Source organism: Dipodomys merriami, unplaced genomic scaffold (assembly GCF_024711535.1).
Source record: "Dipodomys merriami isolate MVZ:Mamm:240054 unplaced genomic scaffold, mDipMer1.0.p SCAF_49, whole genome shotgun sequence".
Lineage (NCBI taxonomy): Eukaryota > Metazoa > Chordata > Mammalia > Rodentia > Heteromyidae > Dipodomys > Dipodomys merriami.
In genome coordinates, this window is record NW_027206057.1 from 2,005,861 (window position 1) to 2,022,739 (window position 16,879).

The 16,879-nt window shown below is 40.2% G+C and overlaps 1 protein-coding gene across 1 annotated transcript in view; it reads right to left on the reverse strand.

The window, feature by feature from the left end:
* Positions 1-16,879, reverse strand: part of Stat1 (signal transducer and activator of transcription 1) — a 41,996-nt gene that overhangs the window by 4,651 nt on the left and 20,466 nt on the right. Inside the window, exons 12-23 of the mRNA XM_069995672.1 lie at positions 16,402-16,461; positions 12,787-12,816; positions 12,607-12,700; positions 11,617-11,658; positions 10,371-10,454; positions 9,737-9,835; positions 8,584-8,719; positions 5,761-5,810; positions 4,988-5,082; positions 4,155-4,300; positions 2,050-2,235; positions 852-927 (exon numbers count right to left, since the gene is read on the reverse strand). Coding sequence (XP_069851773.1) covers positions 852-927; positions 2,050-2,235; positions 4,155-4,300; positions 4,988-5,082; positions 5,761-5,810; positions 8,584-8,719; positions 9,737-9,835; positions 10,371-10,454; positions 11,617-11,658; positions 12,607-12,700; positions 12,787-12,816; positions 16,402-16,461 — 1,098 coding nt within the window. The remainder of the gene's footprint in view (positions 1-851; positions 928-2,049; positions 2,236-4,154; positions 4,301-4,987; positions 5,083-5,760; positions 5,811-8,583; positions 8,720-9,736; positions 9,836-10,370; positions 10,455-11,616; positions 11,659-12,606; positions 12,701-12,786; positions 12,817-16,401; positions 16,462-16,879) is intronic.

The following is a 16,879-nucleotide window of genomic DNA, read 5'->3' on the forward strand; positions in this document are numbered from 1 at the left end:
GTGATTCAGGCAGCAGTAAAAATTCAGAATTTTTACCTTTTGTCTGTGATTTGCATGTTCTTTTAATTTTTATTCCAGAAAAGTACCTACTATATAAGACACAGCTGAAAAAGTAGAGATTGTGGGAGGTTTATGCCCTTGGCCCAGCCCCTTGGGATGTACTAGACTTAGATGTGAGTGAGCAATAGCCAGCCTAGACCCTGTGCCATGTTGCCTGATGAAACCTGTGTGAGCACGTGTAGTGTTACCCTGCATGACAGGACCTTGTGGCATACCCTGTACAGAAAAAGCACCAGAGAAATGTCTGGGAAGTCCCTCATCCCTACCTTGAAGTTTGTATGCAGATAAAGCTGCTCCACAGAGTGTTTTTACATGAAGGCTATATCCATTCACCCCAAGACAGTGCTGCAGGCCAAATAACTGACAATGACTTTCCAAAACTTTTTCTACCTTTTATGAAATGAAACAACAAAATAAAAGCAAGTGGAGGAAAAAAAATGTATCTCAGTCATGACTTTGGCCTTGTCTAGATTGAAAAGAACTTACTTTTCCACTCATCAATTTTTGTCCATTTTATTTATACTTTTTTGAAGTATCAGTTTGAGGAGCAATTGTATCTCTTACACACAACTTCATATTTTTTTGTCTTGTTTGTTTCTTTAAGGCAAGTAAAATGCTGGTAAGCAGTGATACCCAACCTCTAGGTAAGAGCTTTTCAACAAGTCCAACTGAGCTGGTTATAGCAATTACAATGGAAAAGCAAAATGCAAGCAAAGTACAATCAACAGGCCCCCGCCAGAAGCAAGACTGGCTAAAGGTTCCGAACATGCCTCTCTTCTGTGTTCACTTACACTTCAGACACAGAAATCAACTCAGTCTTGATGTAGCCAGTTCTTTTAGGACCATCCAGTTCCATTGGTTCTGGAGCTAGAAGCAAGCACATGTGTATATTTTGCCTTAGCAAAAATCATCCAAGAACAGAACAAGCACATTTTGGGGTGAGGGTCAAAATTCTTTTGTTTTACTAGACAACTTAAAAGAGTTCTGCATCTTTAAGGGGTCATGATCTCTTTTTTCAAGTCACCTAAAATTATGGTGGGAATGCAGAAGAAGCAACTAGCAGAAAAAAGGATCTAGGATCTAACCAGTAACTGGGTCCATTTGGATGAACCCCCTGTGGACCTGTGTCCTAAATTTTAACACAAGCAGGCTGGCATGAATTGGTTAACTGTAATTACTACCTTTACCCTTTTCATGTGGGAAAAGTGATACTGTGACAGACTCACAGTACCAGAGTGGGCTTTTCCCCAATAGCTCTAAAATAGGAAGCTGGGCAAATGACTTACTAGCTAAATCAAGCCAAATAATCCATTTTATTCCAACTGCACTGAGTGTAGACTGTGGTTTCTTTTAGTTTTTTCATTTGACAGTACTGAAATTTAAACTCAGGACCTTGTGCAAGCACTTGAGCCATGCCCAAAGCCTTTTTAAGAAATGTTTTATTTTTAAAATATAATTTTATTGTTAAGGTGTTTTACAGTGAGGTTACCATTTAATGAATCAGGTAATGAGTACAATGTCACTTAGACAACATCACTCTTTCCTTCACTTTCCCCCAACAAAACCCTTTTTATTTTAGTTAGGGCCTTTTATTCATGTCTTGATTCACCTGGACAAAGTCCTCATTTTTATACTTCCTGTGTGGCTGGGATGATAGGTGTGTGCCCCTATGCTTGACTTTTTTGTGTTTGAGATGGAGTCTCCTGAACATTCAGACTAGCCTAGAACTGACAGCCTAGTATTATCACCTAGAACTAACAATTTACTACTGCAGGTAGGGGCCACCATGCCACTTATGCTATAGCTTGAAAGCCTACTGTTTCCAGCTCAGAACAGAGTGGTGGGTTAGTGTCAGCACTGTGGGCGTTTGTGCTGGCACCTTCCACCTATGGGATGTCAAGGACACATCTGAGAACAAACACTCTACTACCAGGAAGGGCTGCGCTGTGCTCTTTCTCTTCAGGCAGTGGCTTCTTGCCACCCACTTACCTTCCTTTGGCCTTGAGTAATATTTTCCAAAGGCATGGTCTTTGTCAATATTTGGATACAGATACTTCAGGGGATTCTCTGGAATATTCTCAGCAGCCATAACTTTGTAATTGCGAATAATATCAGGGAAAGTAACAGCAGAAAGTTCTTTTTTGGTATAGGGTTCAACTGCATGAAATTCAGGTTCTAAAAAACAAAAACAAAAAACCTTTGTGAGGCCTAAAGAATATCCCCAAACAACAGAGAAAAAGCAAAGCTCTGCAGACTTCAGATTTGAGTGTGCCTGGAGTTATCATACATTTAGTGGACTACAATCTTTACATCTGAATGTTTTAATCATGCATTAAGAAGAGGAAAAGCAAAGTCAATCTTCACACATCATTAACAATTATTTGTTTATTCATAAATCTGGCGAAAACATTTTTAAAAGCCTACATCTTCAATAAAACATTGCCCATAGGCAGTTAAATAATTATCAATGGGGTCATCTTAGCTCATGCCGAGATCAGGGATGGGGAATCTATGGCTTGTGGCTGAATAAAGCCAGTGATATTATTTGGTACATGCTAGGACAAGAATGGAAGCTTCTCATTGGCTGCCTATACTGATAATTCTGTATTGTCCTCAAATAATGTTATAAATATCCAACTGGCCTTTAGCAGAAAAAAAGGTTCCCCACCCTCGCTATAGGATTAAGCTACTAAAAGGTTTATTTCTTTTCATACTGAAAAACATCTTTTAATTAAAATATATAATGATTATATGTAGAAGACAAATTTTTTTGGGGGGGTCCGGTCATGGGGCCTGAACTCTGGGCCTGGGCACTGTCCCTCAGCTCTTCAGTTCAAGGCTAGCACTCTACTACTTGAGCCACAGGGCCACTTCCGGCTTTGTTTTTCTTTTTGCTTATGTGGTGCTGAGGAATCGAACCCAGGGCCTCAGGCATGCAAGGCAAGCACTCTACCACTGAGCCACCTTCCCAGCCCTAGAAGACAATTTTTGAAACACAAAAAGATCCTATGCTACCTTTGCTCTTTAATAAACCAGAATTCAATCACTTCGGTTATTTTCAGACCTATTTCAGGACCTTCTTTGTAATTTATCCAGAAAGCTGCCTCTGGATGTGCAAGTCCCAGAAGCTGAGGCTCAGTGGTCTGGGCTTTCCTAGAACTTCTGACTCTATGGTATCCTAAATCTTGGTAGTTACAGCTGCCCTTTGTAACTTAGTCTTAAACTTTGCTGGGTGCCAAGCATTTTCTTTCTCACGGATTGGTTTGCTAACTCCACCTCTCAGTTGATTCAGGAAATAAGTTACTAGGGAAAAGAGAAAATGAGCAGGTTCCCAACAGCAGCCTACAACAGGCTGCGATACCAGCCCATCGGCTTTTTCAGAAGAACAATTGAATAGAACAATAAAGGTATTCCATTGTTCCAAAACCTACCCACTGAAAACATAAAAGCCACTGGGATAAATCCACTGTTCCCTCAGTCTCTAAGCAAACTATAAGCAACCATGGAAGTAATCAATTTGGCACTGTCATTTCTTCATCTTTTCTGTTCACCTGTTTCCAGAAACCTGCTTTATAACACCATTTCTAGTGTCTTTGGGCTACAGATTCATTTGGCTAAATAAAATGCCAATATATAACAGAGAATAAATGTACAGCTGCTGTGCTTAAAGACAGCTCCTTCCAGCAGTCCCTTCATCCTGTTCATCCTAACAGGAGTGTAAGAACTGGTCCAACCCAGTTTACACTGCACTGAGGGACTCTGGAATTTTGTGCTGTGGGAAATGTGATCTGTTCCAAGAAGTGGTTACAGATTATACTGACTCACATCCTTGATCTGCAGATGACAAATGTGACAGAAAGGACTTGACCTTTTCTTTTAATAACTATTGTTTCCACAGTATGTTCTAGGAAGGGAAGCACTGATATTCAGAGGGGTTTATTGCACCTCATCTAGGAGTGGGGTTCACTTGAGCTAAGCATGGGATTAGCAATTTCATGTCCAAAGCTCTTTACCTACACGGGCTACCTGCAGTGATGGAGAAAGATTTCAGACAAGGGCAGTGCCCAGGCAGGTGCTCCAACATCTTTACTCACCGCCTCCATTCTGGGACCGCTCCACCCATGTGAATGTGATGGCCCCTTCCCGGGAGCTCTCGCTGAACCTCAGCAGGAATGTCCCTGGCTGCTGGTCTTTGAGCAGAGCACGTTCTTGTTCCTTGCTGATAAAGCCCACAATGCAACTGGGTATCAAGAATGACAGAGGCACTCTGTAGCTCAATCATGACTTGAATTCTCATGTCAACTTACAAACCAAGAAAATGACTACAAATTAACAAGAGAATATATGATAAAACGAGCTACACTATTCTTCAAGTAAAGTTAATTCACACTTCAGGAAGCATTCCTTTATACATGTGCATCCACAAGTAGAAAGGAAAACCAACATGAACATCAGTGGGCTGTCACAGGTGCTCGGGAATTAATGGATCTTTTATCAACACCTGATCTAAAAGCCCACGAAAATGTCTGCATTTAGGCATCTCTTATATGGAGCAGAAGATTCATACAATATGCTTTCACATTTATGCAATATATTTGATCAGTTTAGGACTTCTGTTGAATATCTGTTGTGTCATAGACACAACTTACTATGTTTCTAAGGGGCAATCAAAAAAGTAGGTATTGAATGAGTAGATGCTTGAAGGGCACTTAAAAGGTTTTAAATCTAGTTTTACAAATATATATATATATATATATATATATATATATATATATATATATATTCTGAAGCCTTGATAGCACGTAAGTGTGTGTCTCTGTGAGATGTGTACAAATATGTCCAATGTTGAAGCCAAGTCAGGCTCTGTCCAGCCTTGCAACATCATTCTGTTCTAACAAAACTTAAAAACTGTATCAGTGGTCCTTACCCATCATTCCAGAGAGAGAGCAGGTGTTTCTTAATGAGTTCTAAGATGTTTTCAATCCAAAGCCAAAAGGAAAAATTTTTATCATTAATATTTTCCTGAAAGTACACAAAAGTATGTATTAGGAACAAAGAAATCTTAAACTTACTACCTTCTCCCACCATGGTATTTGAACTTGCAAATGCACCACCTCAGGCACAGAGCAGCAGTAATCCCTTGTGGAGAAATGCCTGGGTCCCTAGCCTCCTAATGGCAATCAGACCTGGGGCTCTCCATTTCTCTCTTCAAACAGTAGCAAACCAGCAGGGGTTGACTTCCAGGGTGACTCAGGAAAACAAAAGCTGCCCTTCCATTAGTAAAGCCCAGCCGATTGAGCTGGTAAGCACTGGCTGGTGACCTAGCACAGGGTCCAACTGTTCTCTCCTGCTAGTTTTCTGTTTGAGCACACTCCAATCAACTCATCTGTCTTGCAGGCCAAGCACATATTTCACATGACCGAAGCCAAAACCCTGCTGGGCAAAGGCTGGTGTGAGGGAACTGAAGATTCATTTCGGATATGAAAGAATGTTATCACTCAAGCAGGTGCTTCCTGTCAGCGTTTGTGTGGAGACCAACCTCCTGCACTAAAGGAAAATAAACAGCTTGCCCTCAGAGCTCCACGGAGGGGAGATAAACGTGCCAAAATAAGCAATTTACCACCACAGCATCTACACCAAGGAGAGAGCTTCAACAGAGTGAAAAGAACTCGGACGACAGCAAACCCAGGAAGTACCCACCTTACAAAATCTTGTCCATGGAATGAGACCATCAGGGCTAGCATTAGGACCTAAACAAACAAAAGGAAGCTTTTTTAAGCACACAGATTTTGATTCTGATGCTCTGGCTAGACTGAGAAGTCCTATAATTACTCGTAAAGAGAATACCCCACAGAGGTAGACTGATACACATGGCTGATATTCACAAGTACATTGATGCCAAACTAACTGAGCAATGATCATAGAATAAAACATAAAGCAGTCTAAAACTTGCATTTGATTTTATTATTTCTTCTTTTTCCACATTACTCGGGGTTGAACTCAGGGCCTTAAGTTTGGGAGCCAGCCACTCTACCACTTTGTGCCATATTCCTAGTCCTTTTTGCTTTTAGTTATTTTTTGAGAAAAGATCTCATGCTTATGGCTGGACTGTGATCTCCCTATTGATCCTATTCACACGGTGAGGATGACAAGCACATGCTACCATGCACAGTTTATTGGTTGAGATGGGTTTTCACTATCATTTTGCCTATGTTAGCTTCAAACTGAGATCTCCCCAAATCTTTGCCTCTGGAATAGCTGGGATTACAGACAAGAACCACAATACATGCCTTTATCTATCTATCTGTCTGTCTGCCTGTCTGTCTATCATCTACTTACCTACCCAACTCCTTATCTGTTTAGACAAGGTCTCATTACATAGCTCAGGATGATCTCAAACTTGTCATCCTCCCAAGTTCTAGCACTACAAGTGAACCACCAAACTCGGCAGTTAGTTTGAATTCAATGGCTTGAAGGAATGGATGGGAACCATGACTATAAGAACTTTAAGGGAAACATCCCAAAGCCTCATCACCAGCTCCCTTCCTCTCAGATAGGACCACCCCATAAGATAGGACAAATCTCCTAAAGTTTCACCATATCATCTTGACTTCCAAACTGACTTTGTCTTTGGCACTACGCCAAGGCCTCTCTGTGAGTCTCTATGGAAAAGCTCCATCAAGTTTCTCCCTATGCAGTATCCTTTCCCACTGCTTCATGCAACTGACTCGGTGGATTTTCCACTGCTAAAGACCTTACAGAAAGTTTTTGGAAATTTAAACTAAGATCATCTTAGTGCTTATCCCTGGGTGATTAATGTAACTGATACTTGTCTTCACAAGCTTATTACAGATTCCCTCAGCTTTTTACACAAAAGGACATGGGCTCAGGGAAACTGATGCAAATCATAAGCCAAGTGAGAGAATTAGAGAAAGCTCAGAGCATAGAATATGCAAGTCCACCTATTTTTGAAGGAATCACAGAGAAGTCAAGGCAGAGAGAAAAAGAAGGAAAAAATACCACCACCAATAACAACAGCAACAACAAAACACACACTCTTAACTTCTATCAAATACGAAAATGGAATGAGACCTTAAAATTTTTATTAAGTGGCACAGTTGAAAGAGGTACTGCTGAGGGTCATCTGGCTAGGAAGGATGCATGGCGTTTACAGCACATGCAATCCTGCCATGCAGAAAGGTAAATCTGGATACGATTTCTCCATGAAATTTTAAAGATATTTCTAAGGGCCGTTTTTTTGTTTTGTTTTGTTTTGTTTGTTTGTTTGTTTTTTGTCAGTCGTAGGGCTTGAACTCTGGGCCTGGGCACTGCCCCTCAGCTTTTCAGCTCTACCACTTGAGCCATAGTGCCACATCCAGTTTTCTGGTGGTTAACTGGAGATAAGAGTCTCATGGACTTTCCTACCCCTGCTGTCTTTGAATCACAATCCTCAGACCTCAGCCTCCGGAGTAGCTAGTATTACAGGCGTGAGCCACCAGCACTTGGCTCTAAAATTTTTTTCACTTCCATTCATTGAAAGATCCAACGCTAGGACTAATGAATCTTTCTGATTAGTGTGGAAGACTAATAATCCCACTGACGGAATTATCTTCCACTGTCTAGAATCTGCCTCATCAGAAAGAACTGCTGGTCTGAAGGTTGCCCCCTTGTGGGGGTGATGGCAATCTCTTTCCACGTGGGCCCACTAGGTACAAGAACATTCGGTTTATAAACCTAAGACCTTATTCTTACCCTATCAGGTAGTTTTCTTTTTTAAAAAACACTTCAAGTATTAAAAAAAAAACCTAACCACTCCATATTTTTTTTATCAAGAACTTATTTCTGTCACAAATAACATACAGTACATAATCCAATAAAATTTTCCTTAGGATTCCTTCTCAGAAATGTTATAAAGCTCTTTATTTTACTAGGTCTATATTTCTTTCTAAGGTAAGGTATAACTTGCCCTTTAGATACAATAAAATACCAACACTTTCTTTTTGGGGGATGTTGGTCCTAGGGCTTGAACTCAGGACCTGAGTGTTATTCCTGAGCTTGTTTTGTTCAAGGGTAGTGATCTACCACTAGCTCCACAATTATAGTATGAGCCACTGACACCTGGCTTAAAACCAACACATTTTAACACTCTCCTACCTTTAATGAAAAAGTGAATAGAGGGAACCAAAAGAGCAAGTAGGAGCCAGCAGTGCTGGTTCACACCTGTAAACCTAGCTACTAAGGAGACTAAGATCTGAGGATCACAGTTTGAAGCCAGCCCAAGAAGAAAAGTCCCTGTGAGACTCTTATTTCCAATTAACCACTCAAAAACCAGATGTGGCACTGTGGCTCAAGTGGTAGAGTGCTAGTCTTGAACACAAAGAGGCACAGGAACAGTGCCCAGGCCCTGAGTTCAAGCCCCACAACTGAGGCGGGGGGGGGGGGAGAAAGAGAGAGAGAGATAGCAAGTAGAAACATTTGAATAGATTTCAATTTTTATATACACAAAGAGTTAATGTACCGTACCAAGAAGCTTCTCCCCTAACATGTTCAGCTGATCTGCATTGAGACCTCTTTTGGTGACAGATGAAAACTGCCAACTCAGCACCTCTGAAACTTGAGACCATCGTGCACAGGGGGGATTCAGGAAGAAGGACAGATTCTAGGAAGAAAACACCCAAAAAGCTGAGGGTTACAGAAGTGCCACCAGTCACAAGCAAGGTACCGTATATGGGGCCCACTCCAAAGTTCAGTTCTACTTTCTATCATATGGAAACATTTAAAAGGTCACGGGAGGAAAATTCTCAATGTTAGCTGACTCACATTTGTGAATTTGTTTACTCATGGTAAACAAATTCTCAAAAGTATTTTTCTGGTCATTTGAAGTCATGCCTACATAGATGATAGCACTTAAAACGCTTAGGTTCCCAAGTGAAGTGGCCCAAACAGACACTCTAGCCTTCCCTTCGGCTCTTCTTATATTGTAAACAAGTACCATCTGTCTATTTGTTTAGTGCCACAATTTTCTCACGTTTGTAATTTTGTAATTTTTGTTGGTGATTCGGTTAGTACCCATGTACCGTGCTGTCTGATAACCACACCAGAAAGCTAAGATGAGCCTTATGGAGAAAACATGTGCATCAGATAAGCTTCGTTCAAGTGTGAGTTACAGTACTAAGGTCAGTGTTCTTGAATCTCAAATATTAGATAAGGTGCCTTAAAACACATTAGTTTAGTATTGATGGGCTGACAAAAAAATGTTGTGATCACATACAGGTTCACAGGAAACTATTTTACCTAGGAACAGTGATTATTTGCTTATTATGTGTTCCTAATGACTTTAAAGAATATAAATATGTCAAATAATAAAAATTACTGTGATAACAGAAGTATTGTATACTGTTAGAGTGTTTATTATATATATATAAACTTTTTTTAAAAAGTTACAATAAATGATACATACTCAGCTAATTTCATTTACATAGAAGGAAATTCATTGTTTTCATTTCTAACATATGCACTTGCATTACTTTCCTGGAATTACTCAAGCTCCTTAGCAATGCCATTGGTTTGCCCATACTCCTCAATATTTGGCCATGAGAGGCTGTTTTAGAGAAGCAGTAGCTAAGATGCAGGATTTTGGTTGACCCCTGGTAAAAACCAAATTTTTTTTCCATACCCTGGGTTCTGCCATCAGCATGTTGTACCACAGGATAGAGGCCCAACCACTGGGGAGCTGGCTGACATTGGAGATCACCACAACAGGCAGGGAAGTTGTCTAAAAAAGTTGACAAAGACCTTGAAATCTTTTGAATCACATTCAGGCAAATGTTTGTTCTCAAAAGTAAGCAAAGGAGTATTTGTAATTTTGTATACATCTTATGCTTAAAAAGTAATCATGTAAAGCTATATGCTTTTGTTCATGTTTATCTGTGATCAGTTTTTCAGTTAAGAAATAATTATTCCTGATGATTAACATATAAAACTTAACATAAGGTAACTCAACTGTAATACTTAGCTCACAGAATTTGATTAACTGAATTTCTAGCTTCTTAGATCATTAATGTCAAGAGAGTATTAGCTTAAAAATTACCAATTTGATATGTATCTCTAATTAATATATACTGTTATTATAAAGGTGACGTACAGAGGGGTTACAATTAGGTAAGTCAGGTAATGAGTACATTTCTTTTATTTTTAAACAGTGTCACTCCTTCCCTTGCTATAACTCTAAAACTTGAAAAGTAAAAAGTATATCTAGTAGTTATAAGTAAAAAATGAAGTTTTCTACCATAGGACACTAGAAACCTTACCTCAAGGTCAATAACCAAGCCTGGCTGGCACAACTGGGTCTCAAAACTAAGGGAGTGAAGCTCTTCAGTAACAACAAGAGGACCCTTAGAAGAGAAAGAGAAAAAAAGAAAGAATATGACAATCCATTCTCAGATTGCACAACTCTCAAAAGCCAACTGGGTCGTGCCTAGACCTAATCAGCTATAATTCAGAAGGCTAAAATAGTAAATCATCTACCCTAGATTTAATTATTCCCAGCTTCTCCATATTCTCTCAAAGTAAGATGTCTCAAATTATGCCAAAGGTTATTGATTCAGAGATTTTTTAAAAAGCAGGGAAATAGTAATTTTCTAATGGGTTTATTTGCAAGCTAAGGAAGGCTTTCCTAGACCCCAGCTATCTGTCTACTTATGAGGGTTGTGCACTGCAGCCCCCAGATCTTCGTGGGGAAGAAAGGGAGGCAGAGGGGAAAATGCATAGGAGTTTCAGGTGTGATTGACTCCTGGCAGGGCTAATTCTCATACTCTGGAAGTCAGAAAGGGCTCAGTTGGGGAGAAATGAGAGATTTTTCTAAGTGTCTTTAGAAACATTACTTCCTAAAAGTCCACATTAACTTAGAAATAAAGAGGTGCAGCTTCCAGACCCAGGTTACAAAGGCAGTTACATGCAAACTACCTCGGAAAGGTAACTGAACTGTACAGGTCAGTGCTTGTCTCATTCATTGTTCTAGTGACCCCCACTGTTCATGTTGTAGAATGACAACATGCTGTGTGCGTGCAAAGGACAGAAACATCCCAAACAATTTAACATCATGTCCTTTGTCCACAGATCTTTTCAGGATGCACCACAACCCTAACTCCTTAAGCATCACTTTGTGGAAAAACAAAGGGAGTACAGTGACTGAGAACTTTCTGCTTTCAGTCTTCAGTATCAGTCAGTATCAGTATCTTTCTTCAGTATCAGCTGCCTCGTATGCCAGCTGCTAGTAATTCTGTGTACTCTAGCTAGATTCTACAACCTTCCTCAGACTCAATTTCCTAACCCAGAACGTAAAAAAAAAAAATACAAAAGCCCATCCTGCCCCTTCCATTGGACTGAGCGAACAATCAAGGAAGGCAGAGCGTCTTCACTGTTGTCATGGGCCCAATGCCCATCCACACTGAGTTTGAACCTCTCTGTGAGGCAACCTCGCCCCCCAGGACCTGACCCCTCCCTGGACACAGACATGCCCAGTTAGGGCCTCACTCACAAACCAGAGACGCTCACCTCATTTGTTCTGTTGCCAGCATTTTTTTGCTCTTTCAGTTGCTGTAAAACAAGAAACCATTTTAGTAAATTGCACGTTAATCCCCGAAGTCAAAACTAGGAAGGAAGAACAATGCAACACTATCTTCAGAATGGCAAATGAGTGGCAAACTGGCCCTTGTCTGGGTTCATGAGTCAGCACCCTGACTCAGTGTGGGCAGCCCAGGGTATGGAGGCAGAGGAGTTGAGGGGAGGGGTATTCTGTTCCTTCCTTCCCTGCAATGATCCCAGAACCACCTTCACTAGTTCTTTTGTGCCCCCAGGTTCAGAGGCAACTTCTCCTCCTCCCCTTCCCTCAACAGTCTTCCAATCTTGGCCCAATGACTGCAGACTTAGTCTGCCCTCACATGGCCTTCAATCCCTCAGGTTTTCAAGGAGCAATGTGGGGCCAGAAGGCACCCCCCAGACACCTTCAGACTCTCAAGTTGTTGCAAGGGTCTCACACTGTGTCATTCCCTAGCTACGAGGTCTGTGAGTTCACAAGATGGGTGCCAGTGATAAAGGTGCTTCCTCAACCTTCCCTTAACTCAGCACCAACACAGGGTGCCACAGTCTCTCTTCTTACAATACCTACTGAGCCCTTCTTCACTAGAGACAGTGAGAGGATAGGAGAAGGAGTACTTAGGAGGTTGGACCTTGAGGTCATAGAAGGAGTTTAGTGATTTGTCACAGACCACAGAGGTGGCAAGAACAGATTAAGATATACATACTATTTTTCCTGAGATTGCAACAGCCCCAAAAAGAGTGTTTCTAGAAGAAAGACTGGCAGAGAACAGTGACTAGTCCTGGGAAAAGGAGGAACCAGGATGCCCCATGTTCTCATGCTGGAAAGTCCCCTCCTTCCTCGTCTGGAAAGTCCACAGGGGCCTTCCCTATCACATATTGCCACAAGGTGCCGCTCCAGTGTGACCAGAGACAGACATATCAAGATGGAAGACAGAGTATCCCTACCAGGTGTCGAAATTCAGCTGCCAGACTTCCATTGGTGGACTCCTCCATGTTCATCACTTTCGTATGGGTGCCCAAAATGTTGAACTTACGAAAACTACAAGGCAGGACAGAAATACTTAGAATGTTTCATACTATCAAACAAAAAACATACCAAGGCATAGTGCAAAGTGTATCACGTACCCTTTTACTGTATTCTTCTCATTCACATCTCTGCAAAAAAATATATACATATTATCATTTATTTGTATTTAAATTTATAAGCTATATACCTGACTTATATACTGCAACCCCTTTGTATATCATCTTTACAATAAAAAAATTCCAAGGTTAAAAAATAAGTTTATAAGCTGTAATAGAAATATGAGTATATGTGTATATACACACATATGTGTGCATATATTCATATATATGAAAGATAGAAAAACAAAGGTATAACTGTGGATGTAATGCTCTTTCATCTACTCACTCCTTCCTTCAGCTCATTCACACTATGCCAAGTACCACTGAATGATTCCATCTGGGCCTCATATGCCTTACTTGTGTGACATGCTAACAGTACCAAGTCTATAGGGTACTGGGAAGAGTCAATGGGTAGGAAGAGCCTCAGTAAATGCAAATCTCAGTTTCTTCTGTTTACTAAATACTTCTTTCATGCAAGGCACTGTGCCAAGCATTGGAGGTAAGACAGCCCTGCTCCGTGCCACGGGACTTTCTAAAGTGTCCAGTCTATGCTTCCATTTTCTGTTCTTATTAATGCTGTCATGAAATTTCCAGAATACTCAGTAATTTGAGGAAACAGGCAAGTTTAAGCTTGTGTGTGTACCTGTTTGTTTTTCTTTTGTATGGGGGGAAGGGTGGAGAGGGACTGGATCAAGTTGAAGGCCTCAGAATACTAAGCAAAGAAAGTGATCTACCACATGATTAGAGGAAGGTCTCTCACATTTTATCAACCTAGTGATTGCTTGGCTGTTCTATGCTGTGGCTGGATATGATTCATCCTCCACAGGTTCATGCATCGGGGCTTGGTCCTCAGGATGGCGATGATGAGAGGCAGAGCCTAGTTAGAGGCCACTGGGGTCTGCCCTCAGAAGACATGAATGCTTGCCTTGTAGGAGAATCAATGATTAACTGCAAGAGCAGCTTGTTAAAAAGTGAATTTAGTCTTTTCAGTTTTCTCTTTCTCTCACCATGTCACATGTCTCTCATACCTATTAAAGAATGCAGTGACACAACCTGATGCTGCCATCCCAGCTGGACATTCCTGATCTTCAGAACCATAAGTCTGATCAATCTCTTTTCTTTATAAAGTACCCAGTTAGACAGCCTCTTCAGTAAATGGTGCTGGAAAAATTGGCTAAATACCTGTAGAAAACTAAAGCTAGATCCTTCTATATCATCCTGCACCAGAATCAACTCCAAATGGATCAAAGATCTCTAAAAACAGACACCCTGAAAACATTACGGAAAGGAATAGGAGAAACTCAAGGTCTCCTTGGCACAGGCCGAAATTTTCTTAATAAAGACCCAAAAACACAGCAAATCAAAGAAAGGTTGGACAAATGGGATTGCATGAAACTTCAGAGCTTCTGCATGGCAAAGAACATAGCTAGCAAGATCAATAGAAAGCCCACAGATGGGGAGATGTTCACTAGCCATACAATGGAGAAGGGTCTCATATTTAAAATATAGAACTCAAAAAGCTAAATATCTGAACAACAAATCCTCAAAGAAACAACTGCCCATTAAATAACTGGGCTAAAGACTTAAAGAGAAACTTCTCTGAAGAGAAATAAGAATGGCGATAGACACATGAAGAAATGCTCAACTTCTCTAGCTATAAATGAAATGAAAATCAAAACAACATTGAGATACCACCTCACCCCAGTTAGAATGGCTATAATCAAGAACTCTAATAACAACAGAGGCTGGAGGGGATGTGACCAAAAGCGAACCCTACTGCATTGCTGGTGGGAGTGTAAACTTGTCCAACCTCTGGAAAGCAGTATGGCGGTTCCTCAAAAGACTACACATAGAGCTCCCCTATGACCCAGCAATCCCACTTTTGGGCATTTACACAAATGATCATAAACAAGGCCATACTAAAGCTACCAGCACAACTATGTTTATCGCAGCATTATTCACCATAGCTAAGAAATGGAACCAACCCAGATGCCCCTCAGTAGATGAATGGATCAAGAAAATGTGGCATATATATACACAAACACACACACAATGGAATTTTGTGCCTCCATCAGAAAGAATGGCACTGCCCCATTTGTTAGGAAATGAAAAGACTTGGAAAAATTATATTAAGTGAAGTAAGCCAGGCCCAAAGAAACATAGGTCCCATGGTTTCCCTTATTTGCAATTACTAGTATATGTCTAGGACAAGCAGAAAAGGTCAAAAGCTATGTCATATGACCATATAAGATGATGCTAAGCAAAACGAACCCCAAAATAGGGACACAAGAGGTTTTATCTTTGTTTCTGTTGTTTTTAACATATTTAAAATGTACTATGTGATTTTTTTTGTTTCTTTTGTATATTCTTCCACCATGGTATAACCCCTGTTTTCACTCTATTTGATTCTGATGCCCTGTATCTTGTATATACATTTTTGTAATTTGGGGAGGGGAAGGGAAATAACAAAATGCTGAAATAAAAATACAGGATGACCCATTGTAACAATGAAATGTGTAAAATACTATGTTGAACATGAACTTTACAACCTTGGAGGTTGTAAAGAGAGGAAGGAGTTGGGGAGGTGGGGAGGAAAGCAATGGTAGGGGAACAACAAAGGAGGGGGTAACAATGCTCCATAGAAAATAGATTCATTATCCTACTCATGTAACTGTAGCCCCTCTGTACAGTATCTTTACAAGAAGAAATATGTTAAAAAAGTACCCAGTTTCACATATGTTGTTGTAGACTTAGATAATTATGTTCTGACCAAACAACATGTTCTGACCAAATAACACATAGATGTAGATTCGAAATCATTAACTCGTTCACAGGAGTTAGCTATCATTCTTCTCTCAACTAGAAGAGGTCAATGTTTCTGTAAAAATAATTGCTATGAGAGGGACCTATTTTTCCATCTGAATAAAGAAACAGAATTTAAAGCAAAAGGAACAGTGTGATACAAAACTGCCTTGTCAAAGAAAAGAAGAAAACAACAGGTGGAACATACTGAAAATAGAAGCACAAAAAAATGAAAAGAGGAATTGAGCTTAAGCAGAATACAATAACCTGTCTTCAAGAAATAATCCCCTGTTCCCTGAGTCTTTGTTGATATTAAGTTAGATTCACCAATAGAATGAATGGGAGTGATGCTGTATACGTTTTGTGTTTATTTTGTTTTGTTTTGCCAGTCCTGTTGTATCTGATTAAGAAGCTCTCCTGTAGGGCTAGCCTACCAGAGGGAATGGTGTACAAAATCCAATCACTTTGAGACAGTTGAATACAATCTTTTAAGCTTATTGTATTGTTCATTGTACTTAAAAAAAACCCACAGCATGTTAATACAAGCTCCTAACATCCAGAAAGGGAGCAATGGATTTAAATCTGCTGTGGTCATTAATGGCCTTATTGGATCTAATTAGGAGCTTACTCTCACTTGTCATAGTATCAGGGACAAGGACTCTGTCCCACATCCACAGGAAGGAGAACTTTCTCCTATGTAAGAAGTTGCTGATTAGATGGTGACTCTCCTCCTTTACATAGTGGAAGCGTCTATACTGGGGTAACAAAACCAACATTTCAAGTAATATTTCGATAAAAGTAAAGATATCTTACTTATCAAATAAGACTTTGACTTTCAAATTATAATTCAGCTCTTGTAATTTCACCAACAGCCTGGAAAGAAAAATTAAAGTCATTAGTTCAAAAACTTATGAACTACAACTTATTTATGCCAGTTCCTCACTTATGAAGTTATATAAACCCACACTCCTATTTTTGATCATTACAAACAATGAAACTGACATGAATATTTGTCTAGTTGGCTTTTTTTTCAGTTGTGGGGCTTTTACTCAGGACCTGAGCATTGTCCCTGAGTTCTTCTGCTCAAGGATAGCACTCTCCCACTTTGAGCCATAACCCTGAGTGGTTAATTGGAGATAAGAGTCTCACAGGAACTTTTCTCTTAGGCTGGCTTTGAACTGAGATTCTTAGTTTTCCCCTCCTGAGTAGCTAAGATGAAAGGCATGAGCCACCAAGTGCCCAGTGGCTTTTTTTCTCTTTAAGTGTATTTGTTTAATCAATTCTGAGTTAT